Source organism: Battus philenor, unplaced genomic scaffold (genome assembly GCF_028537555.1).
Source record: "Battus philenor isolate CCGP_79_NKW_IND1 unplaced genomic scaffold, ilBatPhil1.0.hap1 SCAF_19, whole genome shotgun sequence".
Taxonomy (NCBI): Eukaryota; Metazoa; Arthropoda; class Insecta; order Lepidoptera; family Papilionidae; genus Battus; species Battus philenor.
The window spans coordinates 7,326,012-7,351,716 of record NW_027181681.1 but is presented as its reverse complement, the minus strand read 5'-3'; the positions used below and the strand labels follow the sequence as shown (position 1 = coordinate 7,351,716).

General features: G+C 31.4%; 1 protein-coding gene across 1 annotated transcript in view; it reads right to left on the bottom strand.

Moving 5' to 3' along the window:
* Dscam4 (Down syndrome cell adhesion molecule 4) overlaps positions 1-22,327 on the bottom strand; it is a 56,953-nt gene extending 34,626 nt beyond the window's left edge. The window contains exons 1-6 of the mRNA XM_068764492.1: positions 22,255-22,327; positions 20,661-20,779; positions 5,455-5,653; positions 4,877-5,032; positions 3,372-3,503; positions 3,150-3,285 (exon numbers count right to left, since the gene is read on the bottom strand). Coding sequence (XP_068620593.1) covers positions 3,150-3,285; positions 3,372-3,503; positions 4,877-5,032; positions 5,455-5,653; positions 20,661-20,779; positions 22,255-22,327 — 815 coding nt within the window. The remainder of the gene's footprint in view (positions 1-3,149; positions 3,286-3,371; positions 3,504-4,876; positions 5,033-5,454; positions 5,654-20,660; positions 20,780-22,254) is intronic.
* Positions 22,328-25,705: the final 3,378 nt, after the last annotated feature.

Genomic DNA, 25,705 nt, shown 5'->3' with positions numbered 1-25,705 from the left:
AACAATCTTTTTATATAAGAGCCAAATATTTTTTTAATCGTTTCCAAATTTAACCTTTTAAAAAGCAAACCTAAAAAAAATAGAGTATCTAAACTTATTAACGATTATTTTTACTGCTGGAAGGTTTTTTGGTAAGATATTTTAAAATTTGGTTAGAGTAAGAAGAGAAGTCTGATCGGAAAAGGTGAACACCAAAGCATTGCAAGGAGGCGGCCTCCTTAAATATGCTTGGTGGGTCGTCAGCCTAGAGCACCTTACCTTCATACCTTATCTTCATAATTTTGTTATTAATTTTAAATTTCTACAAAAAGTATTTACAATGAACAACATTCAAAAATAAAAATATTTAGGTCGTGAGTAATTTATTTAACTTGGTACGGAGCGAAATGCCAAGGCGATTAATTACGCGGGCACCTGTACATGTATAAGCTTCTGTGCGAACCGTTCCTTATTCGACAAAACTTTTATCAAACAAACTCAAACTTTGCCAATTAAAAATACAAATAACATTGATCTTATGTTTATTAAATTCATACAAACATGACGGAGTTAAAATAAATTTATTCATAAGTATGAATTATAAAAATGTTTACCACATATTATAATTTATTAGAAAGGAATAAATTACCAGGTTTAATTTACTATGAGTAATACGAAGATAATAATAACGGCGTTCACTCTAAGACTATCATATATCGAAGAATAAATCATTTTTACAATGTAGCGGTCATGTCTTCTTGCCTGACTAATGTGTGGAAAGTAGAAAGAAACAACGAACTCGGTAACAGAAGAAAAATATATTTAATCTAAAAAAGTAGTGGGCAGAAAGTCTAGTCTGATTTTACATCGCAAGTCGGAAATGCCCTGATCGTTGTGGTAAGCAGCTGCACGATTTCCCGGGACTGGTCCGGCGGCAGCAGGTCAAAACGAAGAGCGCCGGTAGTAGACACGATGTGTTCGCTCCGGTGCTAGGCACGAATAGGTTCAACCCCGTTGGGGTGCGAGGCGATATAAAGATTGTGGCGTGAATTCAAAGATGCTCCGAAAATGAAGTTGAAGAACGGAGACGAGAATTTATAACGTAATTACGTGCGAAAACAGCACAGATAATACAAACAGAACAAGAAAATGCATTTATCAATTTATGAAATTTAAGTACGTGGCTATGAAAACAGCCATTTAATTCTTAAAACGTATAACTTCAGTGCATCGGAATTATTCACAACCATCTGTTAATTGCAGGTGCAGTCACTTATATCCTGCACTATTTTAGTAAATCGAAGCGTGGCATCCTCTGGAGACTTCGACATTGCCTGGACCTCACCGATGATATGCCAAAAATAGATCGGAACCAAATTAAATTGCTTCGTAGTCAGCCTACAGTTGGTAAACTACTTTTCACTCTGTATTTAACGTTTTACAATTTCGTATAAAGTAAATTTAAAATGTTGTTTAACATATAAAGTAATACGTAACATTGATCATACAGTAACTTGTACTGTATTTTTAACTTACATTAATTTACTGCTGATGTATTTAAATAAATAATTAGGCCAAATAACGCTATATTAATATCAGTATCGGTTCTTCTAAATCAAATTATAATAACCTATCGAGAATTCGCCCCACGAAACTTTAACCGAATAAGACAAGTTACATGACATAAGCGATAGTATTGCTAAAACTACATAACAGTCTTTTAATAAAGAAAAAAATGGTATATGTGAGGACAAAATCTGTGAATAATTAATTTAAAAAAAACATGGGCTATATTCATAGAGGAATTGGAGATGCGCCATATGATACAAGTTAATTAGAAGAAGTTATTATTAATTAGACGAAGTAAGTACTCCGGGTACTGTATTTCAGTAACTTTGTGTAAAAGGCACGTGAGAGTATATAAGTGGTCTCTCGTAACATCGAATAACACTAGGATTACTGATACTTAGTTTATATATAGTACATATAATATACAGCGTAAATAACTAATGAGCAACGAATATTGTTTAAATTTTAAAGTGTCTTTTTAAGAGTATTTACAGTCATTTAACAAGTTGTTAGTAAATTAGACAACCTAGCGGATTCGCAACTTGAAGTGGTAGCGGACAGGCCTCAAACCGTGCAAAACATATGGCCATTGGGGCCCTAATATTTTAGAGCGGAGATCGTGGACCTGCACAGCGAAGGACGCTCATCCATACGCTGTCTGCGGGCCGCTTCCAACCAGTGTTATTGAAAATCTATGGAGGAGGCCCAGTTATTGACCTACCCCAAAGTCCTGAAGTGTGATGAAAAATTGTGTCACTATATACACAACAATTTCATTTTTTATTATTCATTAATACCTATAAATTATACCCTAAAATCTTAAATACGAAATCTACATGAAGTTGACAATACTTCATTATATCTATTAATTTTGATTTTCATCAGACGCTTTATCTTGAATGATAGTGGCCAACAGACTTTGTTGAAGTTAGACTTTAACGATAGACGCTTAATTTTAATGAAGATATAAATAAATTTTAAAGTACTTCGAAGAAAAATGTAATGCCAGACGATGTAATCCAAACTAAGCAGCGTCATATTATTTTTCCGTAAATAGTTTATATTTACGGTCACTTCTACAGCCATGCGATATTTCTAGAGACATATATCTGAATTTTCCCGTATTGTTAGATTAAAGTATATCATCATATTGAGAAATACCATTTCATAAATAAATACTCAAAAGGGACAAGTCTGACATTACAAATTAAGTTACTGTTAAGTTTCCAAATTTAAAGTAATTCATCATCATCGACAATAAAGGAATAAGGAGAGAATACAAGAACAAAAGACTAAAAAAATACAGGAACTATTAAATGAACTGAATAATAATAATAGTTATTATTACCGAAGATCGTTAAAGACTAAGATTGGACGATAAAATTAAACAATTAACATATATTTATGTAATTATGCATTTTGAATTATTCATAGGAGTAGTGATCACTTGAAGTCACAGGAAAAATGTCAGGAGAGCTCAATTTGACAGAAACTAGAATAAAATTGAGCTACTCTGTATAGGCCTCCTAAAGCTATAAGTGAGTTGATCTGAGAGGAGCCAACAACTAAAACGCGTTTTTAGACAAATGCTACGATCATACCTGTAACTTGGCACCGGCCACGCATGCCCTGCGCATGGTAGCCTTACGTCATGACCAACTTGTACACGACGTGAGTGCGGTTCCAAAACTAATCTGGGTCTCACTTCACCTTTTGGTTCTGTTACAATTATACGTCCTAAAAATTAACATTGGCTTATAAGTATGTCAATAAATAAAGCAAATTTCTATAACATGCGTTGTCTTTTAGCATGCAATACTCACCAAAGTACTGGCTAAAATGCATATTGCCAGTTATCCGATCTCGTACACGGCAACGGAATGCGTTGTACCGGTCGTCGGAGCTCACTGCGCTTATGTACAATGATCCATCGTCTAGACGCTGGTACTTCGGTCCTATAGAAAAATAATTTTGTATAACTTGCGAGAAATAATTCAAAGTATTATACAGAATGATTTGTTAATTTTGAAATAGGGGAAAATATAACTCATTGGCTGCCAATTAATATATTATACACCTTTCCCAAAAATCTATGGTTTCCGTAACAATAAATAACTAAATAATATAGTAAGAAAAAGCGTATTTATAATATAATTCAGATTAATTATTGTTTACTATCTGTCCCTGGAGACTGGGTATTGCCAGAAGTTACTAGCCTGTCGCATTCCAATAGAAAAGTTATATTACTGTAATATATTTCAGATCGAACACTTTACAGGGTGATTGAAAATACACAGAAGTACAATCTATAACTAATCAACCTACATACACACACAGCTTTAGGGGACTTTTAAAAGATTAAAAACATTTTCTGAATAAAAAAAAGTTTTAAATTTCATCTATTAGCTACCGATATTATCTAAATCTATTTGGCGATCAGGATTAATAAAACTGTAGGTAAATAAATGTATTCTGTCACGTACTGTAGAGCATTCTTAATGTTTTTGTATCGCTACATTAAAAATATACAAGAAACGCTGTTTGGTATGTTATAAGTGAGTTATTTTAATAAAATTATACCCTAATTTGAATAAAAAGCTGACAAGAAATTTAAAAAATAATCGCCTGGTGAAGAAGAAATATTCTTAGTTTTTCAACTTACGATGAGCAATTCAATATCTATGGAGAACGAGAGTTTTCAACATTTCTCATAATCGAGACATCAATTGTCTAGAAATGGATATGTTTTAAATTTTTTCCTTATTTTCCTAAATGACACATTCTAGGAAATTAACGATTATAAATTAATTGTAGGTCTGCGATGTGCCTAAAGCTTTAGTGTTAATTATATGTGTATTTATTGTTCCATATTATTAAAAAAAATTACAATATTATTTATTATTGAAATCAAAATTCGTTTACTTTCCGTTATCACTTTATGTATAGTAATTTGTATCGGACATTTCGTTTTTATTTTATAAAACATCATTTTGAAAAATACGTTTATTTTTATAAGTTTATTTTTTTTAAAACGTATATATTATATATGCTAATAGGAACCATGCCTACCTGAGAATATAAGTGTATATCAATACTTTATAGTTTCTTCATTACTAAAGACTACTGAGTAGTATAAACCTTATTAAATTTATTTTATTTTAAACTTTAGAATTCCAGTAATAATTGTAATAAATATTTATTAATAGTAAAATGAAATAAGGTCTGTACAAGATGATTTTTGTAATATTGACAATATTTTGTTGTATAAATAGAGATATCTCAAAACACACATGGTGACTAATTAAAATTGCTTCTTTTGGAAGCTTACCTAAATAATGAAAAACATTTATGTCGTCTTCTGTAAACCAGTCCGTAGAGTTGATGCGGTCGGCGCAATGTGCGGACACCAAACATCGCAACACTGCTGCGTTGCCCGCCATCACGTATTCATCGGGTACATGTACTTCCCACGGCACGTTAAGAACTTTAAAATTAACCACAATAAAATAGATCGTATAAATAAATATAAAAAACATATTATATAATTAATTTCTCTATTTTTAGTAAATTGCCACAATTTTTAAAACAATTATGAATCATTTCGAGAAAGATGACAAAGTTTTTTAAATAACACCGTTCACATATAACATATGTCGGCAGACCAAAAAAATGCTCGTTCGGTTGAAGAGGTTAACGCTGAAATTAAGGCATGTTTTGAAGAGATTGATAAATCGTTTTGGTATTGAAATGTTAGAGCAGTGCTGGAATAACCGCGTTGCTAATTTTGAACAAAAAACCCGTGTTTTGTAAGACCTGAGACTTTCCAGTCCATCTATGCTAACAAAATCTACCTTTACTAAATTGTAGAGTGTGTACAATTAATGCATTTTTATTAAATAATAGTACCTGCATGAACGTGGATATTCTTGGATAGAACAGCGTAACCGCTTTTAAGCTTGACTCTGCATTTGTATGTGGCCGAATGTATATCTCGTCTATACCGATTTGCTGGAAACGGTAAGAACTCTAATGATCCGTTCAAAAGCACCCGTCGGAATTCAGTCACCGACGTCATCGGCGTGTTGTCAGCTAACAACCAATCCACCTGTAACAAATTACCATGTAAGACCAACATTTACCGAAACGTTAAAAAATTCGAGTATTATAGCCAGTTAAGACCAAGTAAAACTGGATAGAAGACACTGGTTATTTAAAGTATATGTTTAAAATATAATTATAATGGTATTTACACCCAAACCATCTTAAAATAATCATTATACCTGGTAAAATTATTTCTTAGATAAAAAATATATCAGATGACAGAAACTTTCATTTCAAATTTTGCAATCGTTAAAATATTCATTATTACTTCAACGATAGGACGCTCACTGCTGGGCTTTGGCCTCGTCCATAGACTTCCTATAGAATCGGTTGCCGGTTCGAGGTCTCAACTTCAGAACCTTATGGCCGCCAGCGCTCATCTGTTTTGCGCTTTATATGACCTACCTAATCTCACTTAAACTTGCTAGTCCGAAACTTGCTGGGCTACAGTTATCCCTTGTTATTTTCATTTATTTACGGATCTCCACATTCCTGATTCGAACTCGTTGAAAAATGTTGACAGTAGTCCACTCATCGGCTTGTTGAAAGACCGCGATTACCACCACCTTTCAGTGCCATTAGTCTTCACTGTTAACTTACATTGCCGTAGATGTTCATTTTAAGGTGCTGAAGGATATTAAATTAATGTTGCGTAGTTTCTCGAATGCTGCCCAAATGAGAATGAAAAATATGTAGATATATTTTTTTAACAATAAATACTTGACAGAAAAATAATACGGAATACGTTTCAGCGGTTAATTTGTCACTTTCTGCGATACAATTTTATATTTATAATTCATTTGGGAGTTTTCGGTGAAGACATAACGTGAAAATTTTGCTCGCGGCGCGTGGTAGTTCAGTCCCTGGATACGTATTTGCACAGCAAATTTATCAGATTACTTGTTTTAACTTAAACATATGCGGGCTATTCATTTAATATTTACTAAACAAAACAAGTAACATGCATTTAAAGTGATTTGTTACAAAGTCAAAGTCCCCATCGCTTCAGCCGATAAACGCCAACTAGTATGGGCCTTTCTCAAAGATATCTATGGGGGCGATATACCGTAATAGCCGCGCTTGGCGATCGCAATGTGGTGTTATTGTTCGCAGAGGACGCTGCTGCCCATCCTCTGGAATCTTGTTAGTGAGCAGTGGCAATCATTTTTCCAGTTAATGTACAGTATGCATTACATAACGTTGCATCCTGAGAATCGAACCCACGTACGACCGCAAGTTTCAGCTCTGTACCGCTGGGCTACCAATGCTCAAAATAATTTTGTTATAAGAGATCATCACAAACATCTCTAATCATCAGCATAAAATTAAGTTTACGTTAGACTAACGCGCCGCCTACTGAGAAGAAGTAACAAAAATTCGGTGTGGTTTTTATTTATTTTTGTTGATGAGTGAAAAAATATTTTTTAAAATAAGTAATTTAAAACAAATAGACTTTTCCAAACATTGTTACCTTGAAATTGGTCTGAAATAGAGTAATAGTAATATACCTTTAAACAGAGTTTATGCTTAATAAATTTCTTGAATTTAATATGTGTAATTTACAGCGTCGCTTGGTAGTCTGTTATGAAATCTTATATATTTGCGACATTAACATGCTGGTATAACTAAATGTAAAATTAGGCCAAAAATATTTATTTTACCATATCCTCTACGAAATTTGAATTTACGTTTTTGTATTGTTTGACAATAATTATAACTAATTACAACATAAATAAAACGATTATGAAATTTATTATATATTAATGTACAGGTTGATTGGTTATAGATGTAAAGTGTTAAAATTTGTAAATGGTGAATAAAAGAAACATCTTAAAAAAGAGTGATGTTCAAATAAAATACAAATAATATCATCTATTGTCTAAACCATGGATGCACAGACCGCGGCCCGCGGGCCGCATGCGATCCGCCGTACATTGATAACAGAAACAAGATCACTGACGTAGCTCGAAGATTTGCTCGTCTAAATTGAGCGAGATATGTAGTTTATTCGACGGTAGTTGGTTAAAAAAATAAAAGAGGAAGAGTTATTGTCTTAAATTAATGAAAAACAACATTACGTCCAAAAAAATATGTAAAAATTGTACAGGCAAATTCATACCCTATATCCATTTCTAATTCGATTAACGGAAATAAGTCTAAATACTGGATCAATGCGTTGGAAAGCTATCAATTTCACAATCGCCCGTCATTTCATCGAAATATATCGAAATATATCGAAAATTTTACAGAATAAATTTTACTTCATGACGGAAAAAGTATGATCTCCAAATATTTTTTAGTCGTAATATTTTAATTTCAAGTAATTCACATGTAAGACCATTTCTTCGATTAACCTGGGAAGAATTGTCTAGTGTAAAAAGTTTTCCTCCTTCTATCTCACAAATGTTTTATAATATCTCCATCAACGATACCATTTGCTTGATTCCCTATCATACTGTACGTGCTGTTGCAACAACACAAATCTCCTATTTAATTAATGCTATATCGTAATAGCAACGCACATGATCATATTGTTTTAAACGCTGTTTGAGCAAAGAGGCTTTATTATCTCTGAACATGTGAAGCAAGTACGGACGCGAGATTAATTCCCGGCTTCATCACAGTATATTTTTTCTTTTTTTTTTTTGGGACGGACAAGCAAAGAATGAACACAATGCCGTGCAACGGATCCGTGCCACTGATTCGTCCACATTGGTCCTCGTACGGGAAAATTTCAAACGATTGGCAATGAACAAAAAAGCACGTAAAAGGTTGTAACATATTTTCGAACAACGCTCATGAATCAGGAGAGTCGTTTGAATTTATTTTATTTTAAGCCGCTGGATATTATTGTAATGTACTGTAGAAATGAACACCACTTGAATGTCCGGCTCATTTAGTAACTTTATATTATATTATTATAATTATTTGTAATTATAGCTGTAATTGATACACATGGCCGCAAGGGCCCAGAGGTTTTAGAGTTCTTAGTTTGAACAAGGTGGATAGACCACCTCGGTAAGATCATGAGAAGTCGTTAGATACAGGCCACTAATCGAGAAGTGGCGTCATTTGGTCGAAAAGATGATGATAATGATAAATCTGATAATAACCTGCAATAACTTAAGGATTTCTATTTAAAATAGGTATTAATATAACCATTCAAGTTCTTAGGTTATGTATGCAACAGTTAAATATTATAATTGGGCGCTATAATAACTTTAACAAAATTGTCGCGGAACGTAGGCGTCTACTCGAGTCACCGCTACTCCATAACACAAGCCTTCCAGCGTACCGGCATAATTTAATACGCGCGAACTTAGTTCGCCTAATACCGTTAAAATTAAGCAGGTAACATACAAACTTTATGCATTAACTTCCTAATTTTCACCTTCAGGCTACTGTATCGTTTCTTTTTGTTGCATAGGGTTGACAAGAAGTGAAGCATTATCAAGATATGATTACTGTTACGTCTAATCTTTTGCCTGTATTTTAAGTTTTGAGATATTAAAAAAAAACCCTTGGTAAATAAACCTGCAGCGGATTGTCAAGTTAAAGTGGCAATGGGCAGGCTTTATAACAACATATGGCTGCTGTTCTCTTTAGATTGTGGAGTGAAGACCACGAAGTATCAAACTCAGCGCAGGACGTCCATTCATAAGGTGGATGAGTGTCCTTGTGAAGGTCGTTGAAAGACTCTAGCTGCAGGATCCAACCTACGGGGAAGGCCTATGTCCAACCGTGAATGTCCTGTTTACATATATACCAGTACGGTACGGATATACCTAAAGTGCGGTACTAGGTTTTGGTACTACTATAGTAAAATTTCTAAGGTTAATTAGTCTATCACTAAATTAACGGTGACAAGCGTTTAGACAGCTAGCGACAGTTTAGACCATGGTTGCACAGACTTATTAAGACTGGGGGCCACTCGGGCAAATCATGAACTGATGGCGGGCCGGCCGCCAGAAGTACAGGTAATTAAATTTTTTTGGTTTTACTCTGGAATAGAATTCAATATTTTTCGAATGTACGAGTAATGTAATATAAACAAAACAAAAAATTAAAATATATTTGCTCAAATTGCTTTAATTTCCTATTTATCGCTTCTTTGCTAAAGCAATTTTATTAATGGCCGACCGGACAACAAACTACAGTTATTTAGTTAAAGGTATTCAGCATCCTTTTTGCATTCAATGTTCATCTTAATGAAGTGTAGGTAAGGAATTTCTAAAAGCTTACAAATACCTTAAGAATAAAGTACAATACCTGGCTTTTAATGCTTTGTTTCTAGCTGAAGCACTTTATTTTTTTTGATGTTTTTAGATAAGGTATAAAAAATTTAATAAAAGTTTAATAAAACTTTTATTTTCGAAATCTTAGTGTCATAAAAAGTTAGGTAATGGTAGGTAAAGATAATGAATTTATTAATGATTAAAATTGTTAAAAGACTCCTTTTACACACATAATCCTTAAGTAAATAGAAATTTTATTTTCGGGATTCTTATAAACACGGCACATGTTAATCCTTGTTAGATTTTAGAGTCTCAGTTTATATTTCGGTTGTAGCCGGGATTCAATTACCTAAAAGCGTCGCGGCGGCACTTCATTAGTTATCCCTCCGACGACTCCGACCCGCATTACCGCAATTGTTTTTCTCTCAACTTGTACTTTGAGGCAAGGCTGACATTTTTACTTACCTATTTTCTAAAATTTCTTTTCAAAGCGTAGCTCTACCAGACGTATTCAATATAAACGTGGGCGGTGATTACTCTTTTACTAAAAATACACATAAATAAGATTTTAATACAATAAGAACATCCATTTTATAAATAATTCTCTAGACTTTCAAAGACTATATATAAAATTTGATCCAAAATACATTATCAAATCCTAATGTTTTGGAGGAAGCCAGTAGTACAATTATATTATCAAGTTTAAAATCGGTTATATTGTCATCATCATTCTACTGTAGAAAATCGCTTGGATTTCCAACAGGAACGTAACGGCCAGCATCTAGTGTCTTCCTTTAAGTCTTCACCTTAACCAGGTCGTCTGTCCATCCTGTAGATAAACATCCTACACTGCGTTCGCTCTAGTTTTGGCCGTTTGTTAAAAGTAGGGCTTGAAATATTTTTCACAATTTTAAACATGATTTTTTTTGTATTCCTGATTGTAGAAAATGTTATTATTATAATTCAAAATAATATAAGAAAAACAGCTTCGTAATTACTAAAAGTACCACAAAGGTAATGCTTCATTTTGGACCAAAATTAGTTGAAAACATAATTAAAAAGGTTATAAATACTCGGCAACGATCACAGTTACCCAGTAGTTAAAATAAAATCAAATAAAAATAAAGCATAGACAGCTTTAGTACTATTAAAATTTTGCTAACGTCGATGAGTACCATCACTGATACAACACGCTTTTGCGACATCACACGGTTACTCGTTTATACGCTAATGGACATATTAAGTGGAACTCCACAAAGGAGCGATAATTAATATGAAAATAGGTTCTTTGTATAATTTAAGCTATTAAAAATTAAAAAGTTAAACTTTCTTTTACAAATATAATACCAAAAAGGGAGGCAATAAGGTCACAACATGAATTTGAAGCAGTTTATTAGTCAAAAATAATGAATATTAAATTCAATTCTTTCGTTCATTATACCGGACAATCGGTACTCTGGAATAGTTTCTATTGCTGTTAGAAATATCCTATGTACCTCTAAATAAATCAAACTTCTGGGCCTAAAGACCGAAACCGCCCTGTTATCCATATTGTTGCAACCTAATCTCTTTTAGACCTTTTTTACTCTTCAATCTTATTATAATTACACTCAATAACACTAACATGGTCACGTATTTGTTTTGTGCGTATCGTGTTGCGTTTGTTGCAATCGATTTCAAGTAAATGCGCTGCTCTATCGACTAGAGTAACGTATCCGTTAAATATAAGAAAAATATCATGATTGGAATATATTAAATGAAGTAGCTTCTAACAACCTACAATGTTTGTATAAATCTACAAACAATATTATATTTCATATTTTATGTTAAGGATAATTTATAAATAATAAAATAAAGTAAATTAAAGCCGGAGTAAACATTTTCTACAAAGTCTTTTATCGGATTACTTTTATATTTTCTACCTTTTTATTTGTTCCTCTTTTTATGTTTATGCGTGAACGTTTAATTTACATGAAACATGTTTAAATAACTTATTCACTTATTGTGAAGATTTAAGCGAAACAAATATTTGTTTTAATTTAAATTTGAGATGACTTTTAAAAACATATGTTGTTGTAACATTTTCAAACATGGTTAGACAATAATTTAAAGGAGAAAATTGCATCTAATTTGTTAGTTTTTTATAAAGACCGAGGAAGAAAAAACATTTTGTAAAGGAGACAATATTTTCCGTTGTTTTTCGTTCTTACGATAATTTTGAAAAACTAAAAAGATATCCCTTTTGCAACTATACACAATCTATCTCGTATAATATGTTACAGACACCAACGTTGTGTGCCTTGTGTGTTAACGCTGCCAACTGTACTTTATTTCCATTACAATAATGCTATATACTTTTTCGGATAACATATAGTTAAGAGTACTAAACGAATTAAAAATACATTTTTTCTGTCACTAAATGAATCGAGACAACACCGAAAGCAATTTTCAAACTATTATCAAAAATAGAGGAGCTTAAGTAAATCTTTCAAATATGTTTTTTAACACAATTATGCTTTATATTACCGATAAAATACATATCCTTATTGCTATAATATGTATATAATGATTTTCTTTATAAATTTATTAGAAAGCAAGTATTTTATACACACTATTATTATTGTGAAAGATTAGATATTTGGATGCCAATTTTCCTCATATTTGTTTTGCTATAAAATTATGTAGGGACCTTTAATGTGATACTATAAGATAAATTAACAAAAGATGTACTAGGTCTCTATATGCTGCACAGATAAGCATAATGATCTATCCCGATCGCCCATTCATACATAGATTTTTTATAGAAAAGGGCTTTCCTTGTTATGAAAACTGTTCAACACTTTAACTTAGGAATATTAGTATAAAAATAGATAATAACGATTTGTGTTATATAACAACGTTAAAATAAATTTAATATTTAAAAGTTATTATTAAATTTTGCTAAATATATCTTTTAATATATGAACAATGTCCCTAGATTGAACTAAAACAGTCGGAAAATTTACTCGCACGTTTGTTTACGGCAGTCAAAGGATGTTTAAGTTGTTAGTGTTTGTTATAGTTAACCATATAAACTTTGGACATGCTGCGGGTCCGTGAATGTTGAGGAAATTCGGTCCATTCCGTTTTCGTGTTTGCCATTTGTGTTGAATTTAAATATAAGGAAATTTCATTAAATATGTGCTCACTAAAAAGATTCTGTTTTTTACCAGTTTTCATCAATTTTATCAGACAATATATTATGTAGTAGTAAAATAGCAACAATGAATATTTAAAGGTTTATTTTACGAAAATAGTCTATATTAACAGGTAAGAAAATGTATATTCAACATTCAAACATTACAAAGTGATAAAAATGTCTTTCAAAACAAGTTTCCTGACCTGTGCTAAAATTAATGTTTAAGTATTCTTTATTACTTACTAACTATTTTAGGTTCTCAAATTTAAGAATACATGTTCTGTTCACTTTGTTTTAGGTATTACGCAAGTAATTTTTTTCTTATGTAATTTGGTCACTTAATAAAATTGGTGTATATTTCTAGTTAAGTCGAGTAATAAAAAAACCAACCACCTAAATACAATAACTACAATAACCTAACCTAACTACAATTAAATAACTTGCCATAATAGTTACTAAAATATAAATCAAATTTATAACCAAGCCGTTGGTAATTTAATGTTAAAGATAATTTTCGCAAACAACATGCCGACCCATAGTTTCTTGACACAGGCCAAATATTTTAATATGTTAATTGTCTGTGACTTGAAAATAAAAAGTTATTGGCCTTAAGAGAAACATTATTAAGACAAATTGTTCAAGTACTAAAACCGTTTAAATTCAAATGTTTAACGGAATCGAGACAAAAAGCAAAAACTATGCTTGAAATTTTGATGCTTAATAATGAGAAAATTGTTTAAATTTAAAAATAAAAATACTTATGATAAACAACATTATTACATTATATGCTCTCGCCTTCTAAACTTTTCTTTGGTAAATGTACTTGTATTGTTTCACAACAACATCACAAAAAGCACACGAAGAGTAATATTATATGTAGAAAGTCTGAATCCTTAAAGAAAAGCCTTTGTTTTACTTTGCTCTCATCTCTCATTCCTTTATATCTTTGCGTAAGTTAGATAAAATATAATAAACAGAAAATAACGATGTACTCAGTTCGTGTAATGTTTATGACATAAACCTAAGTTGTCCATGATCATATTTAGACAACGCCAAAAAATGGCTATATCGTATGAAAAACACTTCTTCACATTATGATGGATTTTAAAGTATATTAAACGCTATGAACTGAATAAGATAATTCATAATTAAGATTAGAGACTAGATGACGGAAACTTTTCGGCTCTGATAATGTCCGAAACATTCGTTTTAGCCGCGTCTGGGTGGACCGAGCTTAATGACCCGGTGCTGAATCCTGGTTAGAGGCTTAACCACCTTCCTAAAATTCGTACCTTAACATATATTCCAACACCTTTTTCACAATAATATAGCTCACTAACTCTGTGATAGCTAACACCTCACCAAACCATTACTAAATCGCTTTACGCCAATAAAGCTTTGAACAGAAATTCAGTAATTTAGCTAATACATTAGTCAGTAGTCAATGAATAATTTTTTTCTGCGACCTCCCTTTGCGAACCGCTTCAGAAATAGTTTTGATTTTAACTCTAATTGATTTTTAAATTTTCTATTATATAAAATTAAGAGTACGTCACTCATTAGCTACAGGTTCCAAATCTTCTTTTAAAATATATGACATGATTCTCGAGGCTGTATTTATTTCCCCAGATAAAACATTTTGCTTTCAGAAATTTTTTTTTCGAATTGTTTCCTTCACTGCTTTGATCGCCTTTTTCGTACGAATATTACGTGGAAAGCCAGATCTTTTGTTATTGAATAAAAGGTATAGAATGTAATATGTATTAACAATGTATATATGTTATGTATCTACAAAACCCATCTGCCTACTGGTTATTTTTTCACGACAGATTAACTGATAGAGAATGTCTATACATTTATACGATACATTTTGTAACAATTAGTCTTTATATTTGCAATTTTAGGAAAACCATAATCAATTTTTGGGTGATTAGTCTTACCGTTTAGATTTGGTATTATGTAACTCTTTCCATTAATTAAAAATCAGCTCAAATGGTCAAAGTTTTTATCACGAAAAGATGAGGTCAGGACGACCGAGGAAGCCTTCGAGGAAAAGCTTGTTATAGAGTAGATATACTTTGCATGTGCCATGAAAATTTGTTCATACGTGTACATTTTTCTATAGAGGCGGGAAGAAAGTTCTCTGAACATATTTAATATAAAACATGTTACACAGAATTTTACTTTCACAAAACTTTATGAGTACTACTGTAATGAGTAATAAGCAAATGCTCAAAATATTAATTAATTTATGTTTTTATTATAGTCGTTTTTAAATGTATAGCTTATATATTACCGTTCTATTAATATGTATTATGTAAAAGTATAATATTAATTTTTTATGACACTTTTACTCATATGTGAACATATACAGAGATTATTTGCAGAAAGCTTAATTTTTTACATTACGTACTCAACGAAAAGGGGAAACAACCTAATATTTTAATTCTATGTACTGGCGTGGAGACCCAGATGTTCATGAAAATGTTCCTGATAGAGGAACAGCACTGTCGTAGTGTTTTTTTAACGCTGGGCGGCATATGCTGTTGGCAGCGTCAGCGCACTTTTGGCCGACACATTGTTGTTAATTGTAAAATTTAAATACCTACTACTAGTTACAATTATTTTTATAAGACTTACTATTGTGTTGATAAAATAAAAATATATATCATCAACAGTAACCTTATAAAATAAATGTTTTATAGATGAAAAGAATAAAGAAGCGAAACTGAAGACGAATAGGTTATTATATATCATACTAACGTCTTTTAACCAGCGTAACGGTTTACTTTTTCTGAAAAGGAAACTAGAATCTTTGATGTCGGATAATCAAATGTACATAATATTTGTTTTACATTTATTATGCGTACATTTCCATTTAACAAATCATTCCGTGTGTAATTGCAAAATATTTTTTTTTATTTAAATACTTCTTAAATGTACAATGTATAATGATGAACTAAATGTCGAAGGCATTTTCTACCATTTGGGCGTTGTAGGTATAAATCATTTAAGGTAAATGAAAAACGTATATATCATAAAAGGCAATAGAAATTCTATGTTAAAAAATGAAAAAAAAACATGATACTAATCGCTACTATTGTGGTACATAAATAGAATCTTTATATAAATAATCATATATCTATATCTACATATACCATCTATATAAATATAATAAATAATAAAATGGAATTGTCGTGATAATTCCGTCTGCTTATCGAGAAATAGTATTCGAATCTTCCCTTTGACTTCGCAACAATTCATTATGGTAACGATCTGTTGCTACCGTAAAGTAAAATTTACTTGTATTATTTGTACTTATCAAATAGAAAACAATTCTTTCATAAGGATAACATAATTTTATAAGAATAAAACAATTATATACATTTTCACTTTTCCAGAAGATAAAATACTAGAGTATATCGTTTCTGTATTCCGGTTTATACCAAAACTGTTAGTGACGGTAGTAACGGCACAATATTTTTTAGTAAATGACACTGATATTTAAACTTGACTAATTATAAATAAAATGTTGCAAGTAGAACCCTAAAATTGTATAAAAAAACTCCTGTGAAGCACTAGACAAACGCAGATATTGTACTTAACTCACAAGTAGGGGAATCTTTACTTAAAAATACAGTTTATATAATAATTATAGTTTTTCAGTTGTATGTTTTGCTATATGTACTTCTACTGGTTTTATTTTTAATTTTTTTTCCAAACAAAAAATAAGTTGAAAATATTTAAGTTGAATCAGTAGAAATATAAACGAACAATGAATGTCCATAGCACTGTGTTAAAATTCTAAAAATAAAACATAAAAGCATATCTTTTGATACTCATTTCATATATACATTTACTCGGGTCTGAAGTAAAGATCCACTTCGTGCCTGAAAGCGAGAGGCGCGGATTTACGCGTTGCCCACCCGTTTCCGTAATACCGACTTATGCTGCTTAGTGGAAATGTTAAATAAAATAAATTACTCTCAACGCTTCCAACTTTCTTTGCTTATTTATTAACATAATGAGTAACATATTAACATAATTTAAAAAAAATGTTTTAATTTATAAGTAGGATTAATTGTTTATTATCATTAATGTATCTTTATTGTTGCACTAATATAACAAAATTTGTCTAATATTTAAAATTAATCTCTTTGATATAATGTTTTACTTAAATAATTTACAATGTTTATTAAATAACGATATTATGGTATGCGGAAAGCAATAATTGTGAATAAAAGTGATAAGTCGAGCACGACGGCCACCAGACGAATAACTCCCAGGATTTTGAAATTAAATATTATCGCCTTTGTGATCCATCTAAATTACCTATATCTCTATAAATAATTATTTCGCCTTAATAATAAACTTGTTTCAATTTCTTTGCTTCCTTCGAAATTATCATTTTTATAAAATTACAAAAATATGGTATTAAAACTGTGTATGTATAGTAAATCCTGCAGGTCATTGGTAAGCTCACTGTTGGTTAGCGAGATATACGCTTTTAATTTCTCTTCGAGATTGAATAAAGAATGAGGAGATTCTAAGACAATGGACAGATGATCTTGTCGGTTCTCTTGGAAGCCCATGTTCAGCTGTGAAAGTCTGACATCTGAAATGTAGATGATGATGATTGTATTTCTCTATTATTGTTGTACAGTTCATATTTTCTGTTTATATAATTTGCAACAAAGTGTATTGTTATAATCGATTCGAATGTAGTATACATATGTAACAGACTAATGATGTATACATAATATAAATACTCAAGTTTTTACTGAATGTATTCCTTGAATACATTTGTCAATTTTATATGGTTATTTTAATAAAAGGAAAAATAGACTTTGCTATACATTCTTAATTAATAGTAACGTACTAAAACACCTTTCGTATTTAATAAAATTGATACGCTTTACCCACGATAATCCCGCCGAGAAAATCCTTTCCACAATTTAATAAGCTAGGCACGTTCACACGATCCAATTAAGTAAGAACAGTCGTGACCTAAGCCACGTTTGTTATTTAATTTTCGTCGCGCAACTTAAAATCGAAATGAATTTTTCACTTTTTTTTGCTCTAAAATTATATATATAAATAAAATGGTGCTGTTATATTATAAATATAAGCGAGATTTTTATTCTCTTTACAAATAAAAAATACTAAGATATTGTAAATATATTTTCCGTTTCGTAGTTGACGTGTTTCTTATTGTATGTATATAAATGCCTATAATCGATTGCTGTTGGAAGCTGTTAGTCGTTTTGGCTTTTACGGCTTCTTTGGACTCCGGGCTTGCGGATCCGAGACCCGCGAGCTTATAAAACAAAAAAATTTATATGTTAGATGCGTCGCCTGGCGTATTATATTGGCTAATGGTTATCTACTCGGGCTATATTCGATTGTTGCTGGATGCTGTTAGCCGTTTTGGCTTTTACGGGTTCATCGGACTCAGGGGTTGCGGATCCGAAATCCACGAACTATTAATAAAAAAAATAATCTACTCGGTTCGGATTGTATGTCTAAATATCGAATATAGCCCGGCAGATTGGCAAGTTAATTTGACAGTTAGCTGGCCACATAGCGGATCAGAACACGAACATTGTTTTTTTTTTAATTTGATAATTTTTCTTGGGGTCTATATTTCCCCTATCTTATATTTTGGATAGGGATATAAATCTTCCTATTTTCACCGCCACTCTTTTATTACTTCCTCTTTCCCTCTCTCATCCTTTACAATTTCTTTCTTACATCCTTCCTATTTTCTATCATTCTCACAGCATTCATTAACACTACATTCAGCGTCGGACATTAGCCCACGAAGTGCACAGGCGACTTTGTTGGAAGATACCGGATGCAGATCGCTTATCGTTCTTATATAGATCTACATCTACAGCGGAGGCCAATTTCCGGCAGTGGACGGCTGAAATAATGATAATATATAATAAAAACATGGTTATTTTCTTAAATATATTGCGGCTATTCTCACAGGTTCAATAAATAATATACCACCAAAGATTTTGGCATTAGTGTGACTCATGTATTTATATAAATAAATCATTAATTTTTTTTTTTTTTTTTTTATTAACCTTGACTTGTATCATAATTTAAATTGAAGTTTTTAAAAGTGTAGTCAATATTTGATCATCTCTAATCATCGTGTTTTTCTCCACTATCTTATTATACATGGTTTCCAGTAAAGAAGTTTTACTATGTTTTGTTTTCTGTTTGAGTTTTACTATGTTTGTTTACCAACCTAAACGCGACGTAAATATATGGGTACCTAAATGCCATCAAGTAAACACGCTCTGCTTTGTACTCTGAAATTGTGTCGCTTATTGTTTGTTACCAACACTTACTGTCGATTTTCGCTGGAGCTATTTATTGACAAACAGAGTAACTTAGTTGGGCACCTAATTTAAACATATGAGTACCTATCTATAAAAAATATTTATTTCGTCTTTTTTTAGCCGGTGGACGCCCATTGCAAGCCATAGATCCATAGATCCTCCATAGATCGCCGTGATGACCGGTCTTGTGATACCCTCATCCAGCGACTTCTTTAGCGACCTTAACTATCACGTCGGTCTACCTAGCGGGGGCCTATCCACGCGTCTACCAGCACGTAGTGGCTACCCAAGAAAGTTTTGACACCAACGGCTATTGGATGCACGAGCAATAAAATTTTTAATTATACAATTTTTTGCATATCAGATTTTAATAAATTATAAAATATTATTTTCTACATACATGTTATACAGTTTGTAATTACAAATAAAAAAAGAAACAATTTGCGAAATTACTTTCCTTCGAATAGTTTAAAGTTGTGGAATTTCTCAGTGTTGTCGGCCACGCTATGAGTTTTACTTAGCCAAGACCTCGATCCCAAATGAAAATTCTTTTCCGTTTTATTGCATTGTTCAATGGATGTCGAAGCGTAAATGTGTTAACGGAAAAATTCATGAGATTATTTTCTCATAATTCTCACATTCTAAATTATTTAATATTTCTCTCGGGATTACACTCTATGTTTATTTTTTATATTTAACAGTGTATATTTGATTCATATGAATAATTTTTCACCGCGTAGTATATATCTCCATTACCCTTAGTATTTTATATCAAAATATGTAACGTAATATTTATAGTGATACATACAGAGTGATTGAAAATAGGTGCAAAAGCTTTAAAGGAGTGAATGTATTGTTATATATAGTAATATATAACTAATTTGCTGACAAATTTAACTTACATGAGTATTTCCAATGACCCTATATTAAGTTATCACTTTGAAATAAGTCACATTATTTTATTATACAGTTTTGGAATGCGATAGGCCAATAACTTCTAGCAGTATAATATATGGGGGGACATGTAGTAAACAATAAATAATTTTTACGTAATATTCTGAATTTTAAAAAAGTTTTTCCAAATTCAAATATTATAAAGTTATTTATCTACTTCCCCGGATTTTGTGGATTTGTACCATATATTAATTTAAAAAATAAATGAGTTGTACATTCAACCTTTTAAAATTTTACACCTTTAACCAATCATACTATATTTATACGAATACTAAAGTATTTATGTATACTTACTTGGTACTGGCCCTTCATACTGCAGCTTAGAATAGCTCCAGTGTCATTGGTGAACTCTACGTGGTGCGGAGGCTCTTCTAACACCGAAATTCGATGTGGTTCAGGCGAAGCGCGTTCTGCTGCAAAAAAGTTTTTAACTATGAATTAATTGTACAAATTAATATTGTTATTATATCCATAGAAATTATATTATTCAAAATCTTAACATAAGAATTAATAGCAAATGCTCTTTGCAAATTGTGGTCTGCGTTTATTATTAGTAATTGACCTTTATCCATGTCAATAATTTTTCACAGCGGTAAAAGTAATTTCATTTCATTTTTAATACAATGTCACTATTTTCTTAATTGAATTGTCATGATTTTTTAAAACAAAATTTTAAGACATTCGAAAAACTTAAAAACGTCCTTCGCTGCGCTTTTCGATTCGTGGTCTCCACTCCAAAGTATCAGCGGTCAATGTTATGTGACCTTGCCAATCCACTGCGTTTAATCAGTTCCTATCGTTTGTCAACGAATCTCTTGATTCTTGATTCGATCTCGTCAGTAAGAGATCACGTTTCAGTAACTTCACGTAAATAATCACTTTTACTTTCAATTTTAACTATTTATCTGATGCAGTGATCGTTTAATTTGACAATGTTTCATTAAACGTTGTTCCAGACTACCATTTTCCTATAACAGACCCTTTATTGCCTAACGTTCAATTATATTGATATAAGCGACGCCCGTATTATGTGAAGCAGATATTATGAAAGTGATTTCCTTTTCCAGTATTTATTTATTGATATTAGGAACGAGAATGGCCTATTACGACCTCTGGATATCATCCGATAGGAGCGGTTAATTTGTTTGGTTATTTAGTTACTACACTTAGCATTTGATTTGGCACATCGGGCAGAAGAACTCTCTTAGCAAATATTGACTAGATTTGGTTTTGCAGCACATTATCCATAGCTTGGTATTTATTAACACATAATATAGTTGACACCTTTTGTGTCTTATTAATTAAGACAATAAAGAAGTGAAGATATATTAGTGGCAAAAATAATAAAAACTATCATTGATATTAACAACAATTTATGTAAGAAGGTTTTCACTGTCGATGTAGACTAGTTGATTACCAAACACCATCTTTTCTGCTCTATCTATCCGGGAAATCATCACTAACGAGCCAAAAAAGCTCATAAGATATTCGTCTATGATTAGACTATTGTTTTACTATTTTAAGATTGAATCATTAACTAAGATAGATGATATGGTACAGACTTATATTTTTGATTTTGTAACCGGTATTTTTACTACTCGTAGTTTCTCCCTTGGTATCTTCTTCAATAGTGACACTAAGATTGCATTACGCCACAATTCGTTAACAATGGATTAAACAGACGTATCTTCCACGGACAACAAATTCAGCACAATGCAATAATCTTTTATTCTCGGACGTAACAATGAATGAAAAATAATAATTATATGTTGTTATGCGAACGTGATTTCTCAATAAGTGGAGATTAGCTCGTAATCTATAAAAAATAAGCCCATAATCATCGGACATGCGAAGCGTATACACATTACCTAACATTGCACGACCAAACCGCCATTTTGCATATTATGTTCATTTTCATCACGTGGTTTATGCGGAGGCCCGATAATACTGCTCTTTTCCATATCCTTTGGTGAAAATGCAAATATGTCTACTAATTAACAAATTATTGACGGTTCGCTATTTCTTTCAACTATTTTTACTGCCATTTTATGGAATATCCACTATGTGTTAGTAACTCTCTCACTATTGTATCATACGTAAAGACGTATTAATCGATTATATAAGCAGATGTTATAATTTGTTGTTGCATACCGCAGTTCACTATATTCCTATTATATTGAACTATGTTATACTACGGCAAAAAAGAAAAGCAGAAGACGCAGGCAAACTAGTTCGAAGTATTTATTACAACTTATTAAGTTTTAAAAAAAAAGATCTTTATCAAAGTCACACTGAGAGTATGTAATTAAAAGTATATCGAACAGTTGCGATAACATTCTATATATTAATCTTGAAAGTAAAAAGTTGAACATCCTTATCTACAGAAGATCGAGCGAAATTACAAATTACATCAAAGTTGTAATAATTACGTAAACCTATATTTATTTCAACCGATTTTATTTTTGCATTTTATTTTATTAATTCGTTAATGGTAATTTATGACATAATAAAAATTAATAAAGCTTTTTACCATTTTTTTCTCATTAACCAAGATCACACTATACCAAAATTTTAAGAAAAATATTAAGAAAATAGTTAAATTATTTAAAGTACTCACAAGTTACCTTACCTTTTATTGTATATATTGTATACGTTATATTATTTTTCATAAAAATAAATCTTTGTAGGAAATGAAAATTTTTGGTTGTTGAATTAACAAACACGTGTTAATGTTTTTTTTTTGTAACAAGATGTACATTTGTATTGATTTATCTATGAAATGGTGTTTTGCATATTAAAACAAACAAAATTATCATGAGGAAATTTCGTCATGAAATGAATACACTTGTATAATGCGGCATGGCTTTAAAGTATGTTTAAGAAATGCTGCTGCCCTTCATTCTTTAATATTTATCATTAGGTTGCTCTTAAGGCAACCACGGTAGTAGTGAGTGGGGACTGTTCTGTGCCATCAAATAGATCTTTTACAAATTTGTGGAAGAAATATATGCAGGGCAGTGGACGTCTTTTGTACGAACTATTCCTTTGTTACATTACTAGGCTACCTTTGAGAAATATAGGTAAATTCCGAATCTATTGTACATACTGCGATAGTTATTGTGCATTTATATTAGCAAATATCAGCCACACTAAGCAACTGAATCGCCGTGATACACAAAAACTTGGTGACAGCTAAGAAGAAACAGGTATCTCCAATTGAAAAAAATCTCCGTATAGTATGAGACTAATTGCAGGAAAGAACGGAGAAAAAAATGTTTTATCACAAGACAGTTACACCAAACAACAGTATATAAATGTATTGCGATAGTTATTGAGCATTATTGTGCATCGTGCGCTAGTTTATTCGTGAACGTGAACACAGATTGATGCGTGATAAAGTGAATGGGTGATACATGTTGCTTATTTCCGTTTAATTTCATAGTAAAAGCAATAGCAATCTCTGAATTTGTCTGCGAAAGAAGAGTATCTCGTCAAAGTAGACATAAATTGTAATGGTAACAATTTTACTCAATGATTTTATATAACAAAATAATTGTTGGCACGTGTGAGGATTTTTTTCTTTATTATAATTTAGCACAGAGCATCTGCTTTTAGATAAACAAATAAATATGTTAAATATCATTGATGCAATTTTTTAATTACTAAATGTTTAAAATATTAATATAAACATATTTATTTAAAGTTAAGGTATTTATTTCTAGTATGTAGCTGGCAGCGGTACAAGCAATAAACAGTTTTACAGCCGTCAACGACCTTCACCTTAAATAGCGAAATAAAAGATACGTTCAAATTAACAATTAACATTAAACTCATAAAGAAAAGAAATTGTTGTCACATGAAATAGCTAAGTAGCTTTGTTTTAGCTATAATAGCTTATAAAAATGTGTTAATTTGTGTTTAATAATGTTAGTAAAATTAACATTGAAATAACTTCACGACAAACTCCTTAAGATATGTAAAACTAATAGTTTATTATAAAAGGTATATAATACCCCCAAAAGTAATTAATATGGAGGTGTGATACCATTTCAATTATTCTTCTAACAACTATTTTTATGTGAAATTCGATTAATTCATATGTTGTTAATTTATTCACCTGTGTCCTTACAACAATTTCTGTACTATCGTGGACCTATTCACATGAACAACATATGTTCGTATACATGATAAACTTATTGCGTTATATTTCCCGTAGAAAAAAAGCATATGTTATATTAATAATATATATTCTGACTAATGTTGATAGCCGCAATATATAATTAAAACAAAACAAACATATCACATGCTATATTATTAGGTACATTTTTTAAAAGTGTTACGTATTTTAATTTAACATGAAAAAAGTGTTAAAAGAACCATTCCGGAAAAATAAAAATGACAAAACTTCTGTCTGTATTTTCGATCGATCACCTGATGGCATCAGACTGGCAGGTATCTACGGCTATACCTACAATAGCCAAGTCTCGTGCCGCGATTGCCGCAAGCCACAGATTTCGATTTCCGTTTAATTCCACCGCTGCAATGTCTCTTTATTATACGTACAGTCGCAATTTGTAGTAAATTTACGTTTCAGAAACTATATAAACTTACAAATGTTTATACGGCTTAACAGTTTACACTTTTCTCTTGGATGTTATTTAAACATTTTAGTTGACTAACAGTTTTTATTGACGGTGCGGCCACTAAGTAAATAATGTCCAAAAAGAAATTTAATAATAAAAGTGAACTGAAATTGAAACTCGAACTAAAAGAAAATATTTACTTATAAAACAATTTTGAGCTAAATATTTAACAGAAAGAGTAAAGTTCGAAACGATAGTGAATAAAATTTTCTAATTCACTTTGGTTTTAGTGTCTTCTCCATTTAACAACTTAGGTCTTAATTAAAATTACTATATGCTGAACGCTATACGCTTTCTTGGCTTACCCATGTTTAATTAAACAAAAACCATCCACTTTTTAAGAGGTGCAATTAAACCCTTGTAAAATCTGTAATTAGTTAACAAAAAATTGTACGAATAGCAACATGAAGCTCTGAAAAAAGTCAAATTTTTGGTTCACCCATGATTTCATTTATATGAATTTCGTAATTGACAAACACGAGTTTTCCCTTACCCACCCCCTCGCGAGTGATTTACAAAGGGCGTAAAGTCAATGTCAGAATCCTTTGTTCTCTCATTAAAGTACCCTACGGTAAGCGTATACATATGAAGAGGTAAGTATAGACTGGGGTTAATTACAATGCAACACACCCCAACAACATGCTCCCAGCGTAAACCAGAGCCGCGTCTGTGTAGGATGGGAAGACGCGTGAATTC